Source organism: Gymnoscopelus braueri (genome assembly GCF_963280865.1).
Source record: "Gymnoscopelus braueri genome assembly, chromosome: 14".
Lineage (NCBI taxonomy): Eukaryota > Metazoa > Chordata > Actinopteri > Myctophiformes > Myctophidae > Gymnoscopelus > Gymnoscopelus braueri.
Genome location: NC_137619.1, coordinates 50,513,710 through 50,532,147, shown reverse-complemented (window position 1 = coordinate 50,532,147; position 18,438 = coordinate 50,513,710). Strand labels below are relative to the sequence as shown.

The window sequence follows — 18,438 nt, the reverse complement described above, 5'->3', positions numbered from 1 at the left end:
TGACCTCCTTTTTCACCAGTTCAACCGCAAGGTCACCGGTTCAAGGCTCACTTCATGCAGACTTCATTTAAAGTGCATTGCAAACAACATGACTGCATCAATGAATACATGTGCAATTGTTAAAGATAACATGAAATGCTTATTTGAGAGTACGTTTTTTTCAATGTATGACATACTTCATTGTGAAAATAGCCGATCTACAATCTCACAACTTTTCAGATAGCAACGTTTTGTGAGCTTGTAGATCGGCTGATTATCCCCCTTTGTGACTTCACATTCGATACCTACTTTGTATAATCCCTCACATTTTTCAGTTCCAACATAAACAAATAAATAAGAACAAATATATATTTTTTAAAGTTTTATTTTATTTTATTGTTTTTACCTTTTTCACACAGAACCAGGAGATAACATGCATACAAACTGGCTCAATAGCGCCACGTGCCAAATAAGGACAATGTGGTATTGCAGGTGAAAGTGCTTTATAAGCCAGAGAGAGGTTAGTTAGAATGAGTATATCTGAGGCTTGATTTAGGATCAAACATTTTGAAAAACGTTTGAGGGACATAAACAATAATTATGATATTAAATATTACATATTTTGTATATGGTGTATACCCTTTAATATATCAATGGATATACTGTACATCTATCACCAATTTGTATATCAATCAATCAATGAATGTATACAGACTATCAACAGTGAAAATGAAAATGATGTACAGCATCAACAAGCCTTCTGGGTAATATATACTATCTATATACTTATTCTATTTAAAAAGCAATGAATATATGACTGAACATAAAGTAACACTAGTTAAGAAAGAGGGTTTAATATGAAAGATAAGTTTAATCATCATCACCCTAACATAAATTAGAAGAAACTGCAAAAACTATTTACAAGCAATATTTACAGACTGTTTGTTTAAACTGAATGAATAGACGTTCTTCCTTAATTAGATATTTAGCAACGAAAGATAAAGCAGGTGAGCTTTGCATATGAGAGCTACACTCTATAAAATTACCGTAATTTTCGCACTATAAGCCGCACCTGAATATAAGCTGCAGCAGCTAAATTGAATGATTTGTACATATATAAGCCGCACTGGACTATAAGCCGCGGGTGTAAAATCCATAGATTTAGGAGGTCCCCTAGTGGCCGTTAGCTGTAAAAATCCATAGATAAGCCGCACCGTTATATAAGCCGCAGGGTCGAAAAATTGGGAAAAAGTCGCGGCTTATAGTCCGAAATTTACGGTAACTACCGGGATTAACGCCACTATATTAAAATGTGTAGTATGTCTTGTATGACTCTTACATACAGTATGTGACCAAATATTACATGTACTTAAGATTCAGAAATGTAGCACATAAGTTATATATACTGAAGTTACAAAGTAGATATCGTATCTACTCATACCACCACAGTTAATTTCCAAACATATTGGTAAGCTAACAATGGCTCTCAATGTCTGTTACCATGACCTTTATGTACAGTAGGTGGACCATACATTTTTTTGTTAAAAGACAATTCAGTTTCACATTTAAAAAATATTTTTTCTCTTTCAAACTGACATAGGCTGACTGTTCTGTACAGCAGCTAAAAACTTAAATATCCTGAGCCTTCATTCTGCTCTCCTTTGTTCCCCCCTCACATGTACTCACTTCTACACTTCCTGAAGGCAGTTTTTCCAGTAAGTTCAGGTGTAGTTCCAGTGAGTTGTGATACACCTCCTCCAGCACTGAATAACGGCTGTGGCTCTCCTTTAACTTTTGTCTCAGTGTTGTCATCTCTCTGTTCTTCTCCCCCAGCTTTCTGTTAAACTCTCTCTGCATCTTTGTGTTTGAGATCATGATGTTCCTCTGGATCTCTGGCAGGAGAACCTTCATCAGGTTTCTCTCTGCTTCCACTCTGGCCTCTGCTTCGTAGGTCTCTCTCATCTCCTCTATGTCCTGTATGTGTCTCTCTTCCCTCTCTCTCAACTCATTCTCTCTCTTTGCTCTAAACCTATCCAGCTTTCTCTCCATCTCCTCTCTTCTCTCAGACTCCCTCCTCAGCTCTCCTTCCAGCTCTCTTTTCTTCTCTTCATACCTCTCCTCTCTCATTTGTCTCTCCAGTTCACTCGTTCGATGGTCAATCTTCCTGATGTCTCCCTCGTACTCTTGGATGGATTCCTCTATCTTCCTCAGAGAGTCCTTAAGCTCCTTCTCAAACCTCTCCCTCATCTCCTGCTCCTCCATGTGTCTCCTCTCCTCCAAGTCCCTCTGAATCTTTCTCTCCATCTCTCTGACCTGGGCCTCTGCCTCCTGGTAGGTCTGAGTGCTGTAGAAGCTCTCTGTGTTTCGTGCCACCATGCTCTCTATCTTCTCCAGCAGCTGCGAAACCTGACCAGCATTGCTGCTGTCCGTAATGTTGAGGACGTGGCATCTGTTCCCACATTTCTCTACAAGCTGCTGATGTTCCTGACTGCCTGCTTGGAGAAACTCCTCTACGCTCTTCTCTTTACTGTCATTGTGGATAATGATGACAATGCTGTGTTCCCAGCAGCTCTCTCCAAACACCTGCATCTTCTCCATCAGCCCTCTCGCCTCTCCTTCAGAGGGCTCTGCTGGTATGACCAGGAGGAAGGCATGGGGACCCGGGGCAGACAGACGTACACACAGCCCCACATCCTGCCTTGTGTCCTCCAGTGAGCGTCCAGAGAAGTCTGGAGCGTCCACCAGCACCAACCGTCTCCCACAGACGTCACCCTCTCTCCTCCTACTCCTCTGGCTCAGTTCAGAGGAGCTGGCCTCAGCACCAAACACCTCCCTGCCCAGGATGGTGTTTCCTACTGCGTTCCTCACAGCTACAGTACTCCCCAGTAGCACCAGTCTCAGCTCAGACACAGAGGAAGACACTGGTGAGTCAACAATGTTGTCTGCTGCCACTGAAAGACAACACAATGGAAGAATAGAGTGAAAATGCCACATCATAAGCATTGTTTAGAGAGTCTTTGCATGCATAGTGTGAAAGACTCATAATTGCTGTCCTGTTTTGGGACAAATTGGTCATCTTCAGACATGTTTGATAACCCTAACCCTTAATTGTATCGTACTATAAATGAATCAATCAAGTCATTTGTAAAGAAGCGGTTGGTGACCCAATGTGTGTCAGAGGAAACACATGGTAGTCTACACCACCAGACCAACAGTGGGGGACTTGGCAGCAACAGGGAACACAATGCACATTTGAGAATTGAAAATGACAAAATTGGAAGAAAGAATTTGAACAAATAGCAAGAGAAGAAGACTGTATACATATTCCACTGTGTCTTAACTGCATACATCAAGGTTATACATTTGTCTTTATTCACTATGTTTAAACCTTGTGCACTAATTACACTTAAATGTTTTGAGATGAACATGTAATGTATAATGTTCCTTGCTAGACTATTTGTAAAAGCAGCATAGACTCACTATCTGGAGGATAACCCATACTGTGTCTCCTCTTCCTCACTGGTAGAGTGGAGTCTTCATCTGTGGTCTCTCCACCCACTGCAACACAACACAGACATCAATCAAACAGTCCAGGTGGATTAAATTCAGAGTAGAGTGAAAGAGCTGTAACCATGTTCTATAGCCACAACATCTGCACATACACCTCTAATGTGGTGTAAATGCTAAAATCTGTGATGTCTTGATGAGATGCTATGGTGTGGTTCTGACATCAAATGGAAAGACTTGCACTGTTTGACTATTCACAATTACTTTAATTAATTTTAATTATTGAGATTATGCTACAATTTGGTGTCTGCAGACACGCATGCATTCAAGAGCAAGACTCTAGACTCTAGAGTCTAGAGCAATACAGGCAACGCTCAATACTATTTTTTTGGTGAGATGTTTACTGTAGTTTTACTCTATCTTGCATCAGTTATTTCTGTGCATTCCTGTTATATTACCATGTTATTTACTATTTTACAAACCTGGCAATGAACATCACGTCAATTTGAAGTCCTTTATCATCACATAATATAATACAGCAGGTATAGCGATGAATATCCTTTCATTATCTCCTCAAACAGACCGTCTATTTTTCTTTTCTAACACATTAGCAGTCAGTGGGCTTGTCCGCACATAAAGTACAGACAATCACACAATCTGAGATGCACAGACATGAGCTGGTGATGACATTTAAATCATTATGTACATTTCCTATTTCTTGTCAACAGAACAAGTATAAGCATATAAAGTTAAGAGTTTTTTATAACACATTTTAAAGGCAGGCTATGAAACGGAATACATGACCAGAATGAATAGTGTAACATCATGAAGTTCAACAGACATTGAAAGAGTAACATGGACTCACAGTCTGGAGGAAGCCATCTCATACTTTGTGTCCTCCTCATTGGAAGAGTGGAGTCTGTGTTCTCTCCATCCTCTGCAACACAACATAAATAGTCAATGTATTGACAATGGTAAGAACAAAAGAAAGGGGTTACTGGGCTATTAAATGACACTGGGTGTATTTTACAGTACTTTTGCACTTTTGATTACTAACTGTCTGGAGGAATGTTGATGCTCCATCTCCTGATTGGTAGCTTGGGGCCTGCTGTAGAGGTAAACCCCCTCTCTATAAGACAAGACAACTATTTATCAACTTACTAATGTCTAAAACACACAAAAAGAAAATATATTTCAGATTACTGACCAGTCTTTTTGTCTGACTCAGTCCTCAGTTTCTCTAATTCAGTCTTCAGATCACACATCTGCTGCGCTGCAATGTTGAAGATATACTTATTATATTGTATAGTATTCATTATTTAATGAACCACTGACAAAAATAATCAAGAGAGATGAGGTCTTTCTTTAAATAATCCAATTCTCACCAAGCTGTTTGTTTTCAGTGATGACATCATCCCATTCCCTTTTCCTCATCTTCAGCTCTTCATCTTTCTGATTCAGTTGTTGGTATGTTTCTGTCAGTAGTTTATTAATTTCATCCAATTCTTGGCCTTTCTTTGTCAGTAGTTTATAACTTTCATCCAATTCTTGGCCTTTTTTTGTCAGTAGTTTATTACTCTCATCCAATTCTTGGCCTTTTTTTGTCAGTAGTTTATTACTTTCATCCAATTCTTGGCCTTTTTTTGTCAGTAGTTTATTAATTTCATCCAATTCTTGGCCTTTCTTTGTCAGTAGTTTATAACTTTCATCCAATTCTTGGCCTTTTTTTGTCAGTAGTTTATTACTCTCATCCAATTCTTGGCCTTTTTTTGTCAGTAGTTTATTACTTTCATCCAATTCTTGGCCTTTTTTTGTCAGTAGTTTATTACTTTCATCCAATTCTTGGCCTTTCTTTATCAGTAGTTTATAACTTTCATCCAATTCTTGGCCTTTTTTTGTCAGTAGTTTATTACTTTCATCAAATTCTTGGCCTTTTTTTGTCAGTAGTTTATTACTTTCATCAGATTCTTGGCCTTTTTTTGTCAGTAGTTTATTAATTTCATCAAATTCTTGGCCTTTCTTTGTCAGTAGTTTATTACTTTCATCCAATTTGTGGCCTTTTTTTGTCAGCAGTTTATTACTTCTCTCCAGTTCTGTCGAGACCTGCAGATCTGCAGAACATATTATGTTTAGATGAACCACAGACATTGTAACGTGTGTGTGCGTGTGTGTGTGCGTGTGTGTGTGTGTGTGTGTGTGTGTGTGTGTGTGTGTGAGTGCCAAATGTCCCCGCAAGTATAGTATAATTTCAGAAATAGACATTGTGAGGACCATTTTCCAGGTGCTCACAAGATAAATGGTTGTTTTACGGTTAGAAAAGAAAAGGCTTACAATTAGGAAAAGATTATAGGTTGGGTTTAGAGGTTAAATTTAGGGATTAGGAATTAAATGTAATCGCACACCAGTGTTGTGCACTGAACATATCAGATCTACAAGCTCATGACGTGTATGTAGATATATATTTTTGGCTTTGTGGTTAAAAATGGCAAGAAAGAAAATGGCATTTGTAAAATCACCATCCTAAAACATTTATTGTCCTCACAAGTATAGTAGTACTGTGTGTGTGTGTGTGTGTGTGTGTGTGTGTGTGTGTGTGTGTGTGTGTGTGTGTGTGTGTGTGTGTGTGTGTGTGTGTGTGTGTTCATAATTGTGACTGTTTCATTGATAAATGTACAGTATAATAAAGTTTAGTATATAGTTTTCGTTGAATCCATTGTTATTCTACTTACCAAGCACATGAGCTGAATTATTTTTTTTATTCTTCTGCTCTGCTGTCTCCTTCCTGAGATAAGCTTTAGCTTCCGCTTTAGCTTCAGCTCCAGCTTTAACTAAAGCTTTAGCATCAGCTACATAAAGAGAGTTCAACTGTGTTTTAACAACAACTCTTCATCATGTTATACTGACTGGATAAAAAATACATTTAGCATTAAACCAAGGTCTTGAATACATGTACATGAAGAAGAACAGGCATGCACGAATCTGATCACATCAGATAAAAACAGACTTTGTATACCTACTGTATTGTAAACATTATTATATTATAGCATTATATTATATACGCATTATTAAGTAAATATAAGCTGAATTACAGGTGATTAGCTTAATGAGCAACATTGTTTTCTCACTCAACAGTAAACAAACCAACATACTGTACACTATAAGAGTATACAGGGTATCTGCACAAGTGACAATTTAAGGACTTTTAAGACCTTTTTAATACCTCTAAAATGAAAAGGGAAAAAATACCATTAGGCTACTGTGTGAAAAGTAATCAACAAACTATTATATTAAACATAAAGGCCAAATTGTCAAATATTACCAAAGAAAGAGGAAAACATTGTGCAAATAGCCGATCTACAAGCTCACAACGTAAGGCGTTGTGAGCTTGTAGATCAGCTATTTTCACAATATTTATCTGTGGAACCGAGTCAATTAAAATTGAATGCCTCAACTCCTACAATTCCAAGAGCTTGTCAGGGTGGGGTTGAAATAGTTTGCCAAAAATAGCTGATCTACAAACTCACAACGCATCACGATGAGTTGTGAGCTTGTAGATCACATAAATTTGCCAAAGAGATGAGTGTACTGTAGACTGGGAAAAGGGCGTACCTCGTACAGTTTATAAATTATAGAGGGTTTAAAATATCAATAAAGTAATTGTTTTCTACAGTATGTATAGTAAAACCATCCTCTGTTAAGATGATAAAAAGTCTTCTGATTGTGAGTCATTGTCATTGTTAATTTTATCTCACTCAAAACATGTTTAATATTCAAAATAAGTTAAATATAAAGCGTGGACAGTGAGAGTGGTTACACTTCAACCTGTTTCTCAGTTTACCAGCAACATGACTGGAGCTGCTCATTGATATGAGACTGACTGCCAGTCACTGTTATAGAGTAGTATCACTATGATAGTCAAAAAATGCAATAGTTGTTGGATCATTTACATTTTACATACAAAAATAATAATGTGAAAATGTATTTATTTTGTATTAAAACTGCAAATATTAATACAAGAGGTGATTTGGGAAGCTCATGACCTTAATAATAACTCTTGGGATTTGACAGAAAATGTCATATGTGTATGACTTGAAACATCCAGCAATGTAAAATACAATGGTCATTCATTGTGAAGACTTATTAGATCCATTCAATTTGTGTTCTATCTGAAAACGCATCAGTGAACATGAAGTAGAATATGTTTGATACTCACCAAGATCTTCATATTCATAATGCATAAAAAGAAAAAGAAAAACACATTTGTTTAGAAAACTGATATTTTATACATAAAGATGGTCTAAGAAATTAAATTATTAAATAATTAGAGGGGAAAAGTGGTCCATGTACAGAGTTAACTCTGTTTCACTAAGTATAGAGGGTTTCATTGGTTAAGACTCCTTCAGTTTGTATTCTGCTATGGTGAAAACAATCTGAAAACATATTCGAGGTAGGGATGTGCCACTAATTTCATGAAACGATACGATACGATATTGGGCTCACGACATCGATACGATGCGATATATGGCACTTTTTATTATGAAAATATATGGGGTGGGAAGCAAATGCAAACAAATATTTCTGTTTTGCATTATTCAGACATGCAAACTTGTAGCTTTTCAGCTACAATAGCCGTTTTGAATCCAAATAGGGCAATAGTGTGACACCTGACCCGAAAAAAAAACATGTTGTCACCCTTTTCACCTCGGGGCTGTTTGCATTTTTTTTACTTATTACTCTTACTTGAGTACATTTCCGAGACAAATATTTTACTTTTACTCGAGTATATTTCTAAGAAGGCTGTAAAGTACTGAGTACTTTTAGGTTGGCTGTTTCTTTTTTCCACACTTTTCACACTCGCGTCTTTGTTACATCTTGTATGGTTGTATAGGAGTAAAAGTATTTAGTTCTGGTTCCTCAGTCATTTCTATTTTCATTTTTATAGGTGTTTCTGCAGGCTCTGTATAACGTAGTGGTTCTACAAGCACATCAGTGCAAGCAGTGCAGGTGGTTTCAGAGAGTTACTTATCTGAAACAAGAGTTCTGAGATCTACTTAAAGAGGCACTATGTAACTTTTTTTTAATGAATGAAATGTAATTTTGTCGAATCTGTATGGTAGAGTGTGTTAATACAATATAACTTATCCAATTGGGGTGGTTATATTTTGTCTCCCTGCTCTTCTATTGAGACATTTAGATTGTGTCAAAGGTCATGTCTCACCAAGACACAGGATCTGACATGAATTGTGACCTGATGTGTCAGTATAAGAAATCAAAGGTTGTTTGTGTGGAGACCAAGCAAGTCGACTTGTCTGTCTGCCATCTTGTTTTGACAGGGTGAAGTTCACCGCTGTGCATGTCGGCGCCATCTTGTTTTGACAAGGTGAAGTTAACGGTTGTGCATGTGGGTAGATATGAAACATCCTCTGCTCTCGTGCGTGTGGGTAGGTATGAAACATCCTCTGCTCTCATGAGAACAGAGGATGTGGTCACAAAGAACCACATGCCTTGCAAACAACACCTGCCTCTCTGCAACCACCATCTCTGCAGGCATGGATGCCGATTTATGTTGGGTGGGTAGGGTACTCAACAACAAGTCACACACACATCAACCAAGTTTTAACCCCTTAATCAGAAATACCTGATGAATGTCAGTTGGAAACATTGTACTCGCAATAAAATACTTTTTTGCTGTAAGTGAAGACAGTGTGTGCGATCACCATTCTTTCCTGTCTCATGCACTGGCTGCCTGCTCCTACGCACCTGTCCCAGTAGGTGTGCAAAAGGACCATCTTTTTTTTACTACATTTCAAGTCATACAATTTGATTACTGGCTGATGATGAAACCATAACTGGTATGGGCTTTGCAGATTACAGGGAGAGAGTTTGAATGACAGAAATCTGTTCACAATAACACACGGTATCAGAGCGGGTACATCATGCATCCTGTGCACGTTACAAAGCATCACACAAGTCAGTCATCCGACCGACACATTTCCTGTGGGTGCTCTGCTTTCTCATTGGGTGCTCGGGCTCCCCGGCACCCACAGGATTGGCGCTAATGTCTGCAGGTCTCTGCACAAACATACACTGAACAGAGATAATGTTCTGTTTTCTATGTCACCTGTATGCATGCAGAATGAGCATGTAAGGTAATCACCAGATGTTACTTATAATCTGATGAAAAAATATGTGTGATCACGGTAATCAAAACGCCCTTCATGACAGTTACTCTATGCATTTATTATTATTTTATTTTTTTATAGAACAGATGGCCGCAGTTTAAAGTTAGCTCCATGTCCTAATCGTTGAAGCTGAATATTATTGTATCTTGACAAAAAGGTCACAGTCGATTTTGTTGAATTTGTACCAAATAGATTGTCTTTACCACCAAAGTACATTAAGAACTGGAATATAATTAATGTGATCTGAGTGCAGCTTTGTCAGCGATGTGTCACTCATGTGAGGCACTGGGGTTCACACTGGTCCCAAGGAAGACTAAGCTGACAGCGCTTTTGTGGTGGCCCACATCAGATCTGCTAAGTTCATCGAGATTTTTAAGTCCTTACAAAAAACTCACCTTCTCTCTGGCTTTTAACAACATCCACTCCTAAATATTCCTATTTTAACTCCTATCTAATGTTTTCTATCTTCTGTGTACATACTGTGTGTATGTAAATGAACAATCTTGCTCTATGTCTGTGTCTCCTATATGCATGCATTTTATATGTTTTCATGTGTTTTTGTGTTTTTTGTTCTTTGATTTGATGTATTGCTTTTCTTTTACCTGTGCAGCACTTTGGTCAACTAAGGTTGTGTGAAAATGTGCTTTATAAATACAGTTTGATTGATTGATTGATAAGCTAGTAACTCCCATCATGATGACTGACTATCAGATGACATTACCTGAGTCTCAGACACAGCAGAGAATGTAAGGGAACTACTGGCAGTAGAAACGGAGTGCAGGAAGATCTGCCTCAAGCTCTATAACAAGAAAACTAAAGTATGGGTATTTAACACAGAGGACATCATTGCCACTGCCGACGGGACAGTGCTTGAGGTAGTCGAGGACTTCAAAGGACTTTTACTTTTACTTTAAGTATTTTTAAAAGCATGTACTTTTGAATACTTAAGTATATTTAAAAGCAATTACTTTCTTACTCTTACTTGAGTAACATTTTGACTGAGCTAATTTTACTTGTAGTGGAGTAAATTTGACCAGGAGTATCTGTACTCTTACTCAAGTACTGGGGTTGAGTACTTTGTCCACCTCTGCAGATCGGTTTATAGTAAAATGATCAGCTTCATTAAAAAGAAAAACAGTGTTCAGTACAGGGATTCCGTTAGCCGGTATTTACCGGCCATTGACCGGTAAAGCGTTTAATTGGCCGGTAATTATAAACACCACCGGCCACTGTGGCCGGTTGGGAAAATGCTGTTATTAGGCTATTTTATCATTTAAGCCTATGATTAATATTATTATTTGGATAAAGTAGTTGGCTACAACCATTAAAATCATAATCATTGAAAGTTTTTATCATGTATTAATTTGTTTATACTGTGCGACGGTGTCACGCAGGGAAAGGCTCTGGCGCAGTGACTCGCCCCAAAACACCCTCGCCCCCATTTTTCAGGCGGACCAGCGGTTCTTGTACTCTTGTATTTGTTTTACTGAGGATAAGGGTAGAAATAGGTTTAGGATTAGGTATAGTTTTACTGAGGTTAAGATTAGGAATTAGGTTAGGTTTAGGCATAGTTTACTGATATGTTTAGGAACACCAGGCGAATACCGCCGGATTTTCCCCGGGGCGACTGTGTTTTGGGGCGAGCGGCGTTTTGGGAATAGCGCAGCAGTTCACTCATGCCCACTTTGTTCATTTAATTTTTGGCAAGCAACATCTCTGCATTATAAAGTAGATCATATAATTTAGTTATCTATAAAACAGGAACAGATTGCATCTGTGATAAAGTGGAAAGAAGCGCAGCTCTAACGTAACAAGGTGTAATGATCAGTTGGGTGCTATTCATGTCAACTGTTTCTGCAGTCCATGCCATTTATTATTAACCAGCCTTGTGGGCACCAACTTGACATATGTTTTAGGTTTGGGTTAGGGTTTAGGTTATGTTTATCCTACATAATAATATTCTGATTCATTTATTTAATCTTCCTCAGTATGCCATCATTTATATCAGGTATTAATTAACATGCATTCTGTATCTGTATCTGTATATGTTAAGGGAGAGCACATGTTAGTGCAAAATGCAAACACATACTGTAGGATGGATTGTGATGATTGGAATGTAATCACATGTCAGACCACATCAGAAACTGCTCTGACACACAGAGTGATGAGAGTGGGACGTAATGAGTCCAAGAAAATATGTGTTCTTGTTCCTGAGGTTGTGTGTATGCATTTGTCTTTAACAGTTTATTTAGTTTGTGGCTACAATAATTAGAATATGTTTTATTTGATGATCATTTGTGAGCCTAACTACCATTTAACTGGGTCTGGAAGATCCTATAGCCCAGTGTCATACAAACATACATGAGAGATTAACATGATCACATTATTGTAGGATACATGGTTACATTCTGAGCTGAATCTATGTTCTGCCATGTAGACCTGTAAGCTACACTATGTATCTTTATTAGTGAATAAAATGTTATCTTGACCAATCTGTATGGTAGAGTATGTTAATACAATATAATTGGTGGTTATAAACACAACGGTGGTGGTTGTATTTGGTCTCCCTGCTCTTCTGTTGGGTAAGGTCTGACCTACTGGTAGACAAGTGGTACTGCATGAAGGTCAAAATTCCCTTTCTCTCCTGTGTAAGAAGACATGCTCTATTAGCTCTGTGGTAAAAATGTCAGCACTTGCGCAGGTGACCTGGGTTTGAATCTCGGGTAAGACATGAAATTTACAGAGTGTAGCTTTAAGGTATCCTTCAATATGATTGGATGACTTGTCATCAATGAAGTCCTCATCATCACCATTATATGAAAGCACAGTGTAATTTATACATGGAGAGATAAACATGATCACATCATTATATATACATATCGTTGCTGTCGGGCAGAAACCATGTATCTCCGTATTTTTACTTTTATGTTTGTTTGTTATTTTGTATCTGAATGCCTTACTGCATCATACTACAATGTCGCTAAAATTTTTTAAAGTGGTTAAGTTTGGGGTTTTATGAATATTTGATTTAGAGTGTTAACAATAGCTTGTGACTAAATAATAACTACATTCGATCCTTTAGAACACAGGCCACAACACATGTTCTTTTTTTTCCATTTCCTGAAAAGTAACAGTGTTGTATATACAAGGTTTCCACCCGACAGCAACAATATCACGGTTAATGATAATGCACAGTGACAGTAGGTCACTTACGTGTTAATCCCACAGCAATCTCCTCCTCCTGTTCTCCATGTTTGACCTGACAGATGTAAACGCCATCATCCTCTCTCATTCTGTAGTCTCTCAGTGTCAGAGACACATTGCCTTTCTTCAGATCCTGGACGTTCAGGGTCAATTTGACCTTGTAGCCCCTCCCCTCTATCACCTGACCATTCTTATACAGGTAAATACACTCTGACTCCTTAAACCACCTGATTGTCATGGAAGACGCGCTGGTCTCAGGAGAGAGGTGACACGGGAGGATGACATTATGACCTATCCAACCCACAGCACTGCCTTCAGTGACGAGTTTAAAGTCACCTGGAGTGAAAAAAAGACAGTTAAAAAGACAGTTAGTGAAAAAATTCTTCATTCAGGATGGAAAATAAAGTTGTCGTTTAAGTTGTCATTTAAGTTTAGCATGAGGGAGAGGGTCTACTCTGAGTACTCTCTACAGCAGGGGTCTCCAAGGTTTTTCGGGTCAAGGACCCCTTAGGGAGAGATGAAGCAGGGACCCCCACTACATATTGTATACAATTTGTGTTGCAGATTAAACCTTTTCAAACATTTCATAGATAGCTTCATAGACTTGTTTGACAGCGCTGTCATCAGTGTATTTCAGACATTTAAAACTCTCAGTAGGCCTACTTAGTAAAGTGGAATTACTTTATCTCTAGGCTACAGAAAACATTCAGTTGGATATTATTCACACAAACGCACAAGCCACATACGTTCACAGCTGCCTTTAATTAGTGCTGTAGATTGCCATGTAGTAAAATGCGCATACAGCAGCAACAAGCCATCGTTAACCTGCTAGTGTTACACAGCTGACTGGCAATAATATGCGCATTTGTGTTGTGAAAACGCCTCCATCGAGATACTACTCTGATCTAATCCAAGGGAGTTGGAGGAGGAGCAACACTCTAAAATCTTGTATTTTAGTTTGGTTTGTTAATTTGAGATGACAACAGCAACAAAGGTTAGTATTAGACCTATATTTGAGAAGAGCAGTTACTATTCCAGTGGTCTATCCATCCACAACGTTTTACAACAAACCAGCGCTACTTCTCCCCCTGTGTCTCTCTCTCTGTCTATGGTGCCACCGTGTGTGTGCGTGTGTGTAGAGGGGGCGGGGAGTTATAGCTGCAGCCTGACAGTGCGTTACAGAGAGAGTATACCACAGTGTTTTACCGAGAGACAATACTTCTCCATACAATGGCGATCGGATCGGTGAATTTACCATAGCTCCAGCAGCCTCTAAAGTTTCCCCGATGTGTGTGTGTGTGTGTGCGTGCGTGCGTGTGTGTGTGTGTGTGTGTGCGTGTGCGTGTGCGTGTGCGTGTGCGTGTGTGTGTGTGTGTGTGGCTGTGACACAGCATGTAGCTCCAGCAGCCCCTAAAGTTTCCCCCCATAAACTTTGAAGTTACATTTAAGAAACAGTAACAATTATGACAACAGCGAAAGTTGTTAAGTACAGTTACATCGTCTGTCTTGTAGAGGAGCTCGGCTCCTGTCTGTGCTGCTCTCTGTCCCTGTGCAACAAGTAGTTGTCGACGGAGCGGAGCTCTGTCTCGCTGCGCTAGACAGGGGAGGGGGCGTCTGATCCCATAGCATGGGAGAACAGCCCGTCTCCCCATTGGCTTAAAGGACCAGCAAAAGGGGAAGTGTCCCAATCATAGGTCCCAATTGGCTCAAAGGAGTGAAGGACAGCCAGGACAGCCAATGATTGAATACATGTCGAAGTTGATATATGTCGAATGATGACGATGACTCGTGACGATGACTGTACTACGCAGCTGGTAAAAATCTAATACTCAAGTAAAGTACAGATCCTCAGAATCTGTACTTAAAGGAGAATTTTGGACTAAAGTTTTCTTACCTTTTCTATGACGTTATGATATCTTAGGATGAATGGTACAGTAGAAAAATTTCATAACTCCACCCCTGAGCCGCCACAGCTTAAAAGGTGCGCGGATAGGCCTTAGGTTAGATCACATATTTTAATAGTTTTTTTTATAATTTTTTTGGTGAGATCTGACGTTCATAGTGACAGAACACTATGCAACCAAAAAAAAAAAAAAACAAGTCTCGCTAGACGAGATTGAAATCTCGAGATTTCAATCTCGTCTAGCGAGACTTCTGTTTTTTATTTATTTATTATTTTTTTTTGGACAGTGTTCTGTCACTATGAACGTCAGATCTCACAAAAAAAAAAGGAAAAAAAAACTATTAAAATATGTGATCTAACCTAAGGCCTATCCGCGCACCTTTTAAGCTGTGGCGGCTCAGGGGTGGAGTTATGAAGTTTTTCTACTGTACCATTCATCCTAAGATATCATAACGTCATAGAAAAGGTAAGAAAACTTTAGTCCAAAATTCCCCTTTAAGTACAGTACTCAAGTGCATTTACTCTGTTACTGTCCACCACTGTTCTTGTATGAATATATCTTTTCACTGTTTATATTACTTCTTGAAATGTGAACCACACATCTGCCTCATGCCTCCTCATATCAGGTGATCATGGTTCATCTATCAGGAAATGAAAAACTGTGTTGTGACCTACCATGAACTCTGGCCTCTGCCATGTCTCCTGTATAGAAGAAAAATAGCCAAATTACCACACCTTCATCACAACATTCATCACATTTATCTGTAAATAGTTTGTGATTTGTGAGCTGTAATCTTCTTCATGAGAATGGAGATTATTTTCTCTGCATTTGATCACAACCAACAGTTCGTACCGACTGTTGTTTCCTGCTCACAAACCCTGAAACCTAAAGTGGTTCTGCAGCCAGATTTCTTCATTATTAAAGGTTGAAACATGTTAAGAAAATCTCTTACCTTTCACTGCTTGGCATATGCTTTAGACTTGAAAAACTAATTCATACAAATCCTCACACATTACTGACTCCTATTAGTCCTATACAACTAACGAGTGTGAACAAAAGTGAAAGTAAATGTCAGTTCCTCACTGACACTGCCCGTTGGGAGGGAAGGGACAATCCCCGGTGGCCTGCCGTCTGATTGGCCTGCCTGGCCTGCCGTCTGATTGGCCTGCCTGGCCTGTCTGTCAGGCCAGACAGGCAGGCTCCAGGCAGCGCTTAACCTTATGTCACCAGACGTTCCACCTATTGGCTGTGCCTGAGGAGCAGCATTCCTGATGGGACCTGGCAGTGAGACAGACAAGACTAGACAAGATCCCACAGTAAGACCAGCACTGCAAGCACAATGTTAAGATCACTGATGGAAACACTTTACACAGGGAGGCCTAGATTGTTTGTATGGCATGTGGTTCACAAGGTTTTGGATCAGGGCCCACTTGAAAATCGCAAAAGCCATTACCGCCGTGTTAAGTGGTCAGATGGGTGGGCATTTTCAGTGTACGATTATTTTAATGATCAATCAATCAAATCGTGTTTTGGCTTGGATCAATAGAACTTACTAGTATGCTTTAAGTTCCAATTTATCAGGTTTTCAAGAAAACATACCATAATTGTTTTTTTCACAGTAATCTTTGCTCTAGATGCACATACTTAGAAGTGGAGTGAAATTCACTCCACTTCTAAGTATGTGCATCTAGAGCCTCCTATAGATGACATCTATAGAACCTTTCTAACCGGTGAGTCTGAAGCACCTGTGCTGTACTGGAATCAGTGAATGTGAGGTAGTTGTGATGCCAACTATCTCACATTGTGATATCAAAGGCAGTCTCTCTCTCTCTCTCTCTCTCTCTCTCTCTCTCTCTCTCTCTCTCTCTCTCTCTCTCTCTCTCTCTCTCTCTCTCTCTCTCTCTCTCTAGAATAGCAGAATAATACATTAAATTACTATCCAAATAAATGAGAAGTTAGCCTACCTGAACCCTCTATTCTCAGTAATAACTGACCTACATTTCTCGGACGCTTGTTTTTTCTGTCAACACCAAATACCTTTGCCAAGAAATCAAGAATAGCCGATCTACAAGCTTACAACGTGTCGCACTGCGACGCTTTCTGAGCTTGTAGATCGGCTATTTTTGGCTTATGTTCTCCCCATGTTGGGGTTAATGCTATTCATAATAATGTAAGGGTTTTTCATTTCGTCAAGGTGCACTAATGTTTTCATATTGCTGGATAATATTAATATTTTATATTGCATATGCATAATGTTTTCATGTTGAATAGTGTACATTCCTCCATCCTCACTTGTATAAATAGCTAGTCAAAGAACAAAAAACATCACTTTGTTGAAACTGCCCACCCATTTCGAATGCTGTCAATGCACTGAATGGGACATTATCACGTTTAATCAGACCAGGGGTCATCAACATGTCCGTACACGGACAAATGTGTCCGTCGCAAGACTTGTCCATGTCCGTGGCACATTTAGTTTTTTGGTTATAATGTGTACATAATCTACTCTAAATATTCACAATATCTTTTTAAATAATTTGTTTGAATGATTTTGGTGACTCGTAATAAAGTGTCGAGATGACTTGCTCATTAATATGTTGCAGGAGATTTGTTGTGTTGATACACGTACATGATTGTATCAGGTGAGGATGCAAGACAAGACAGACAGCTGGAAGTAATGTTTGATAATAGCTGCCTTCATTCTTTCATTGTTCCACTGGCAAACCTTACATCATACCACCTACGCATGGTCTGAGACTTTTTCATCAACATCGAATACTTGTTCACCTTAAGGGAAAGCACAACTCTTTAAACTAACAAATGAGTGGGGCAGTGTGAATTAACACAGGATTGACCCTGGCAGCAAATCAATGGTACACATGTGTTACCTGTTTATTAAGCTACTACTATTTTTCAACCACATCTAATGCAATCTGGGAACCCATCGCCAAATAAAAACTTTATTCAGCTCTGGGGGGAGCTGAACGGAGCACCCGTGCGCAAGGAAACCGGGGTTTTTGGTCTGCCCTCAGCACTCCACTTCCGGTGGTGCGCTTATGTTTTCATTCCCACTAACAATATTTCTACACGGAACACTAACACCATTTCTCCCAGAGAACATGGATCGTTTTGGTTATAAGGCCACTTGTTTCTATGATGAAAGACAGCAAGTTAAAATGTGAATATCTTTCCGTGGTTTTGTCTGCTCCGAGGACGCTATTGTTAAATGAGTTTCGGTTTGTTTTCAGTGGGCAGCGAGAGCACAGACAGTAAATCCCGCCCACTACATTTGATTGGGTAAAGCCTGCTTCCTGATCTGAAGGCACGCCTACTTGTAGGCCAGTGCGTACATAGACATATAAAGGTAGACGCCTCCTTCGGCTCTGAAGCGTTCGTATCTCGGGCAGGCTTCCTTGTTCCGCAGGGCTAGCATATCACTTCCTTCCGCTTCAGCAGGGGGCGTTCGGTAGGCCAATCAGAGGCAGGTGGGGCGGGTCTTTTCTTAAGAGGCAGCCGCGCAGCAACTAGACCGTTAGACACGCTGTGATTGGCCAGTAGTCAACGCGATGTGATTGGTCAGTAGTCAAACAGCCCTGCGGAAGAGCCTTGTATTGAGATACCAGTCGCTCCAATGAACTGCAGAGGCCAATGAGGTATCTAGG

The 18,438-nt window shown here is 39.3% G+C and overlaps 2 protein-coding genes across 2 annotated transcripts; both read right to left on the bottom strand.

The window, feature by feature from the left end:
• Positions 1–409: 409 nt before the first annotated feature.
• LOC308100222 (uncharacterized protein) lies at positions 410–6,840 on the bottom strand. Its single transcript, XM_080449188.1, has 7 exons — positions 6,216–6,840; positions 4,872–5,597; positions 4,694–4,759; positions 4,544–4,615; positions 4,352–4,423; positions 3,460–3,537; positions 410–2,930 (listed from the first exon to the last, which is right to left on the bottom strand). Exons 2-7 carry the CDS (start codon positions 4,918–4,920, stop codon positions 1,609–1,611), a joined length of 1,659 nt encoding a protein of 552 aa, XP_080305314.1. The 5' UTR covers positions 4,921–5,597; positions 6,216–6,840; the 3' UTR covers positions 410–1,608.
• Positions 6,841–6,846: 6 nt separating this feature from the next.
• On the bottom strand, positions 6,847–15,825 carry LOC308100223 (selection and upkeep of intraepithelial T-cells protein 2-like). Its single transcript, XM_080449189.1, has 4 exons — positions 15,729–15,825; positions 15,451–15,477; positions 12,882–13,208; positions 6,847–7,705 (listed from the first exon to the last, which is right to left on the bottom strand). The coding sequence occupies exons 2-4, from the start codon at positions 15,470–15,472 to the stop codon at positions 7,611–7,613; spliced, it is 444 nt and encodes a 147-aa protein (XP_080305315.1). The 5' UTR covers positions 15,473–15,477; positions 15,729–15,825; the 3' UTR covers positions 6,847–7,610.
• Between the last annotated feature and the right edge of the window lie 2,613 nt (positions 15,826–18,438).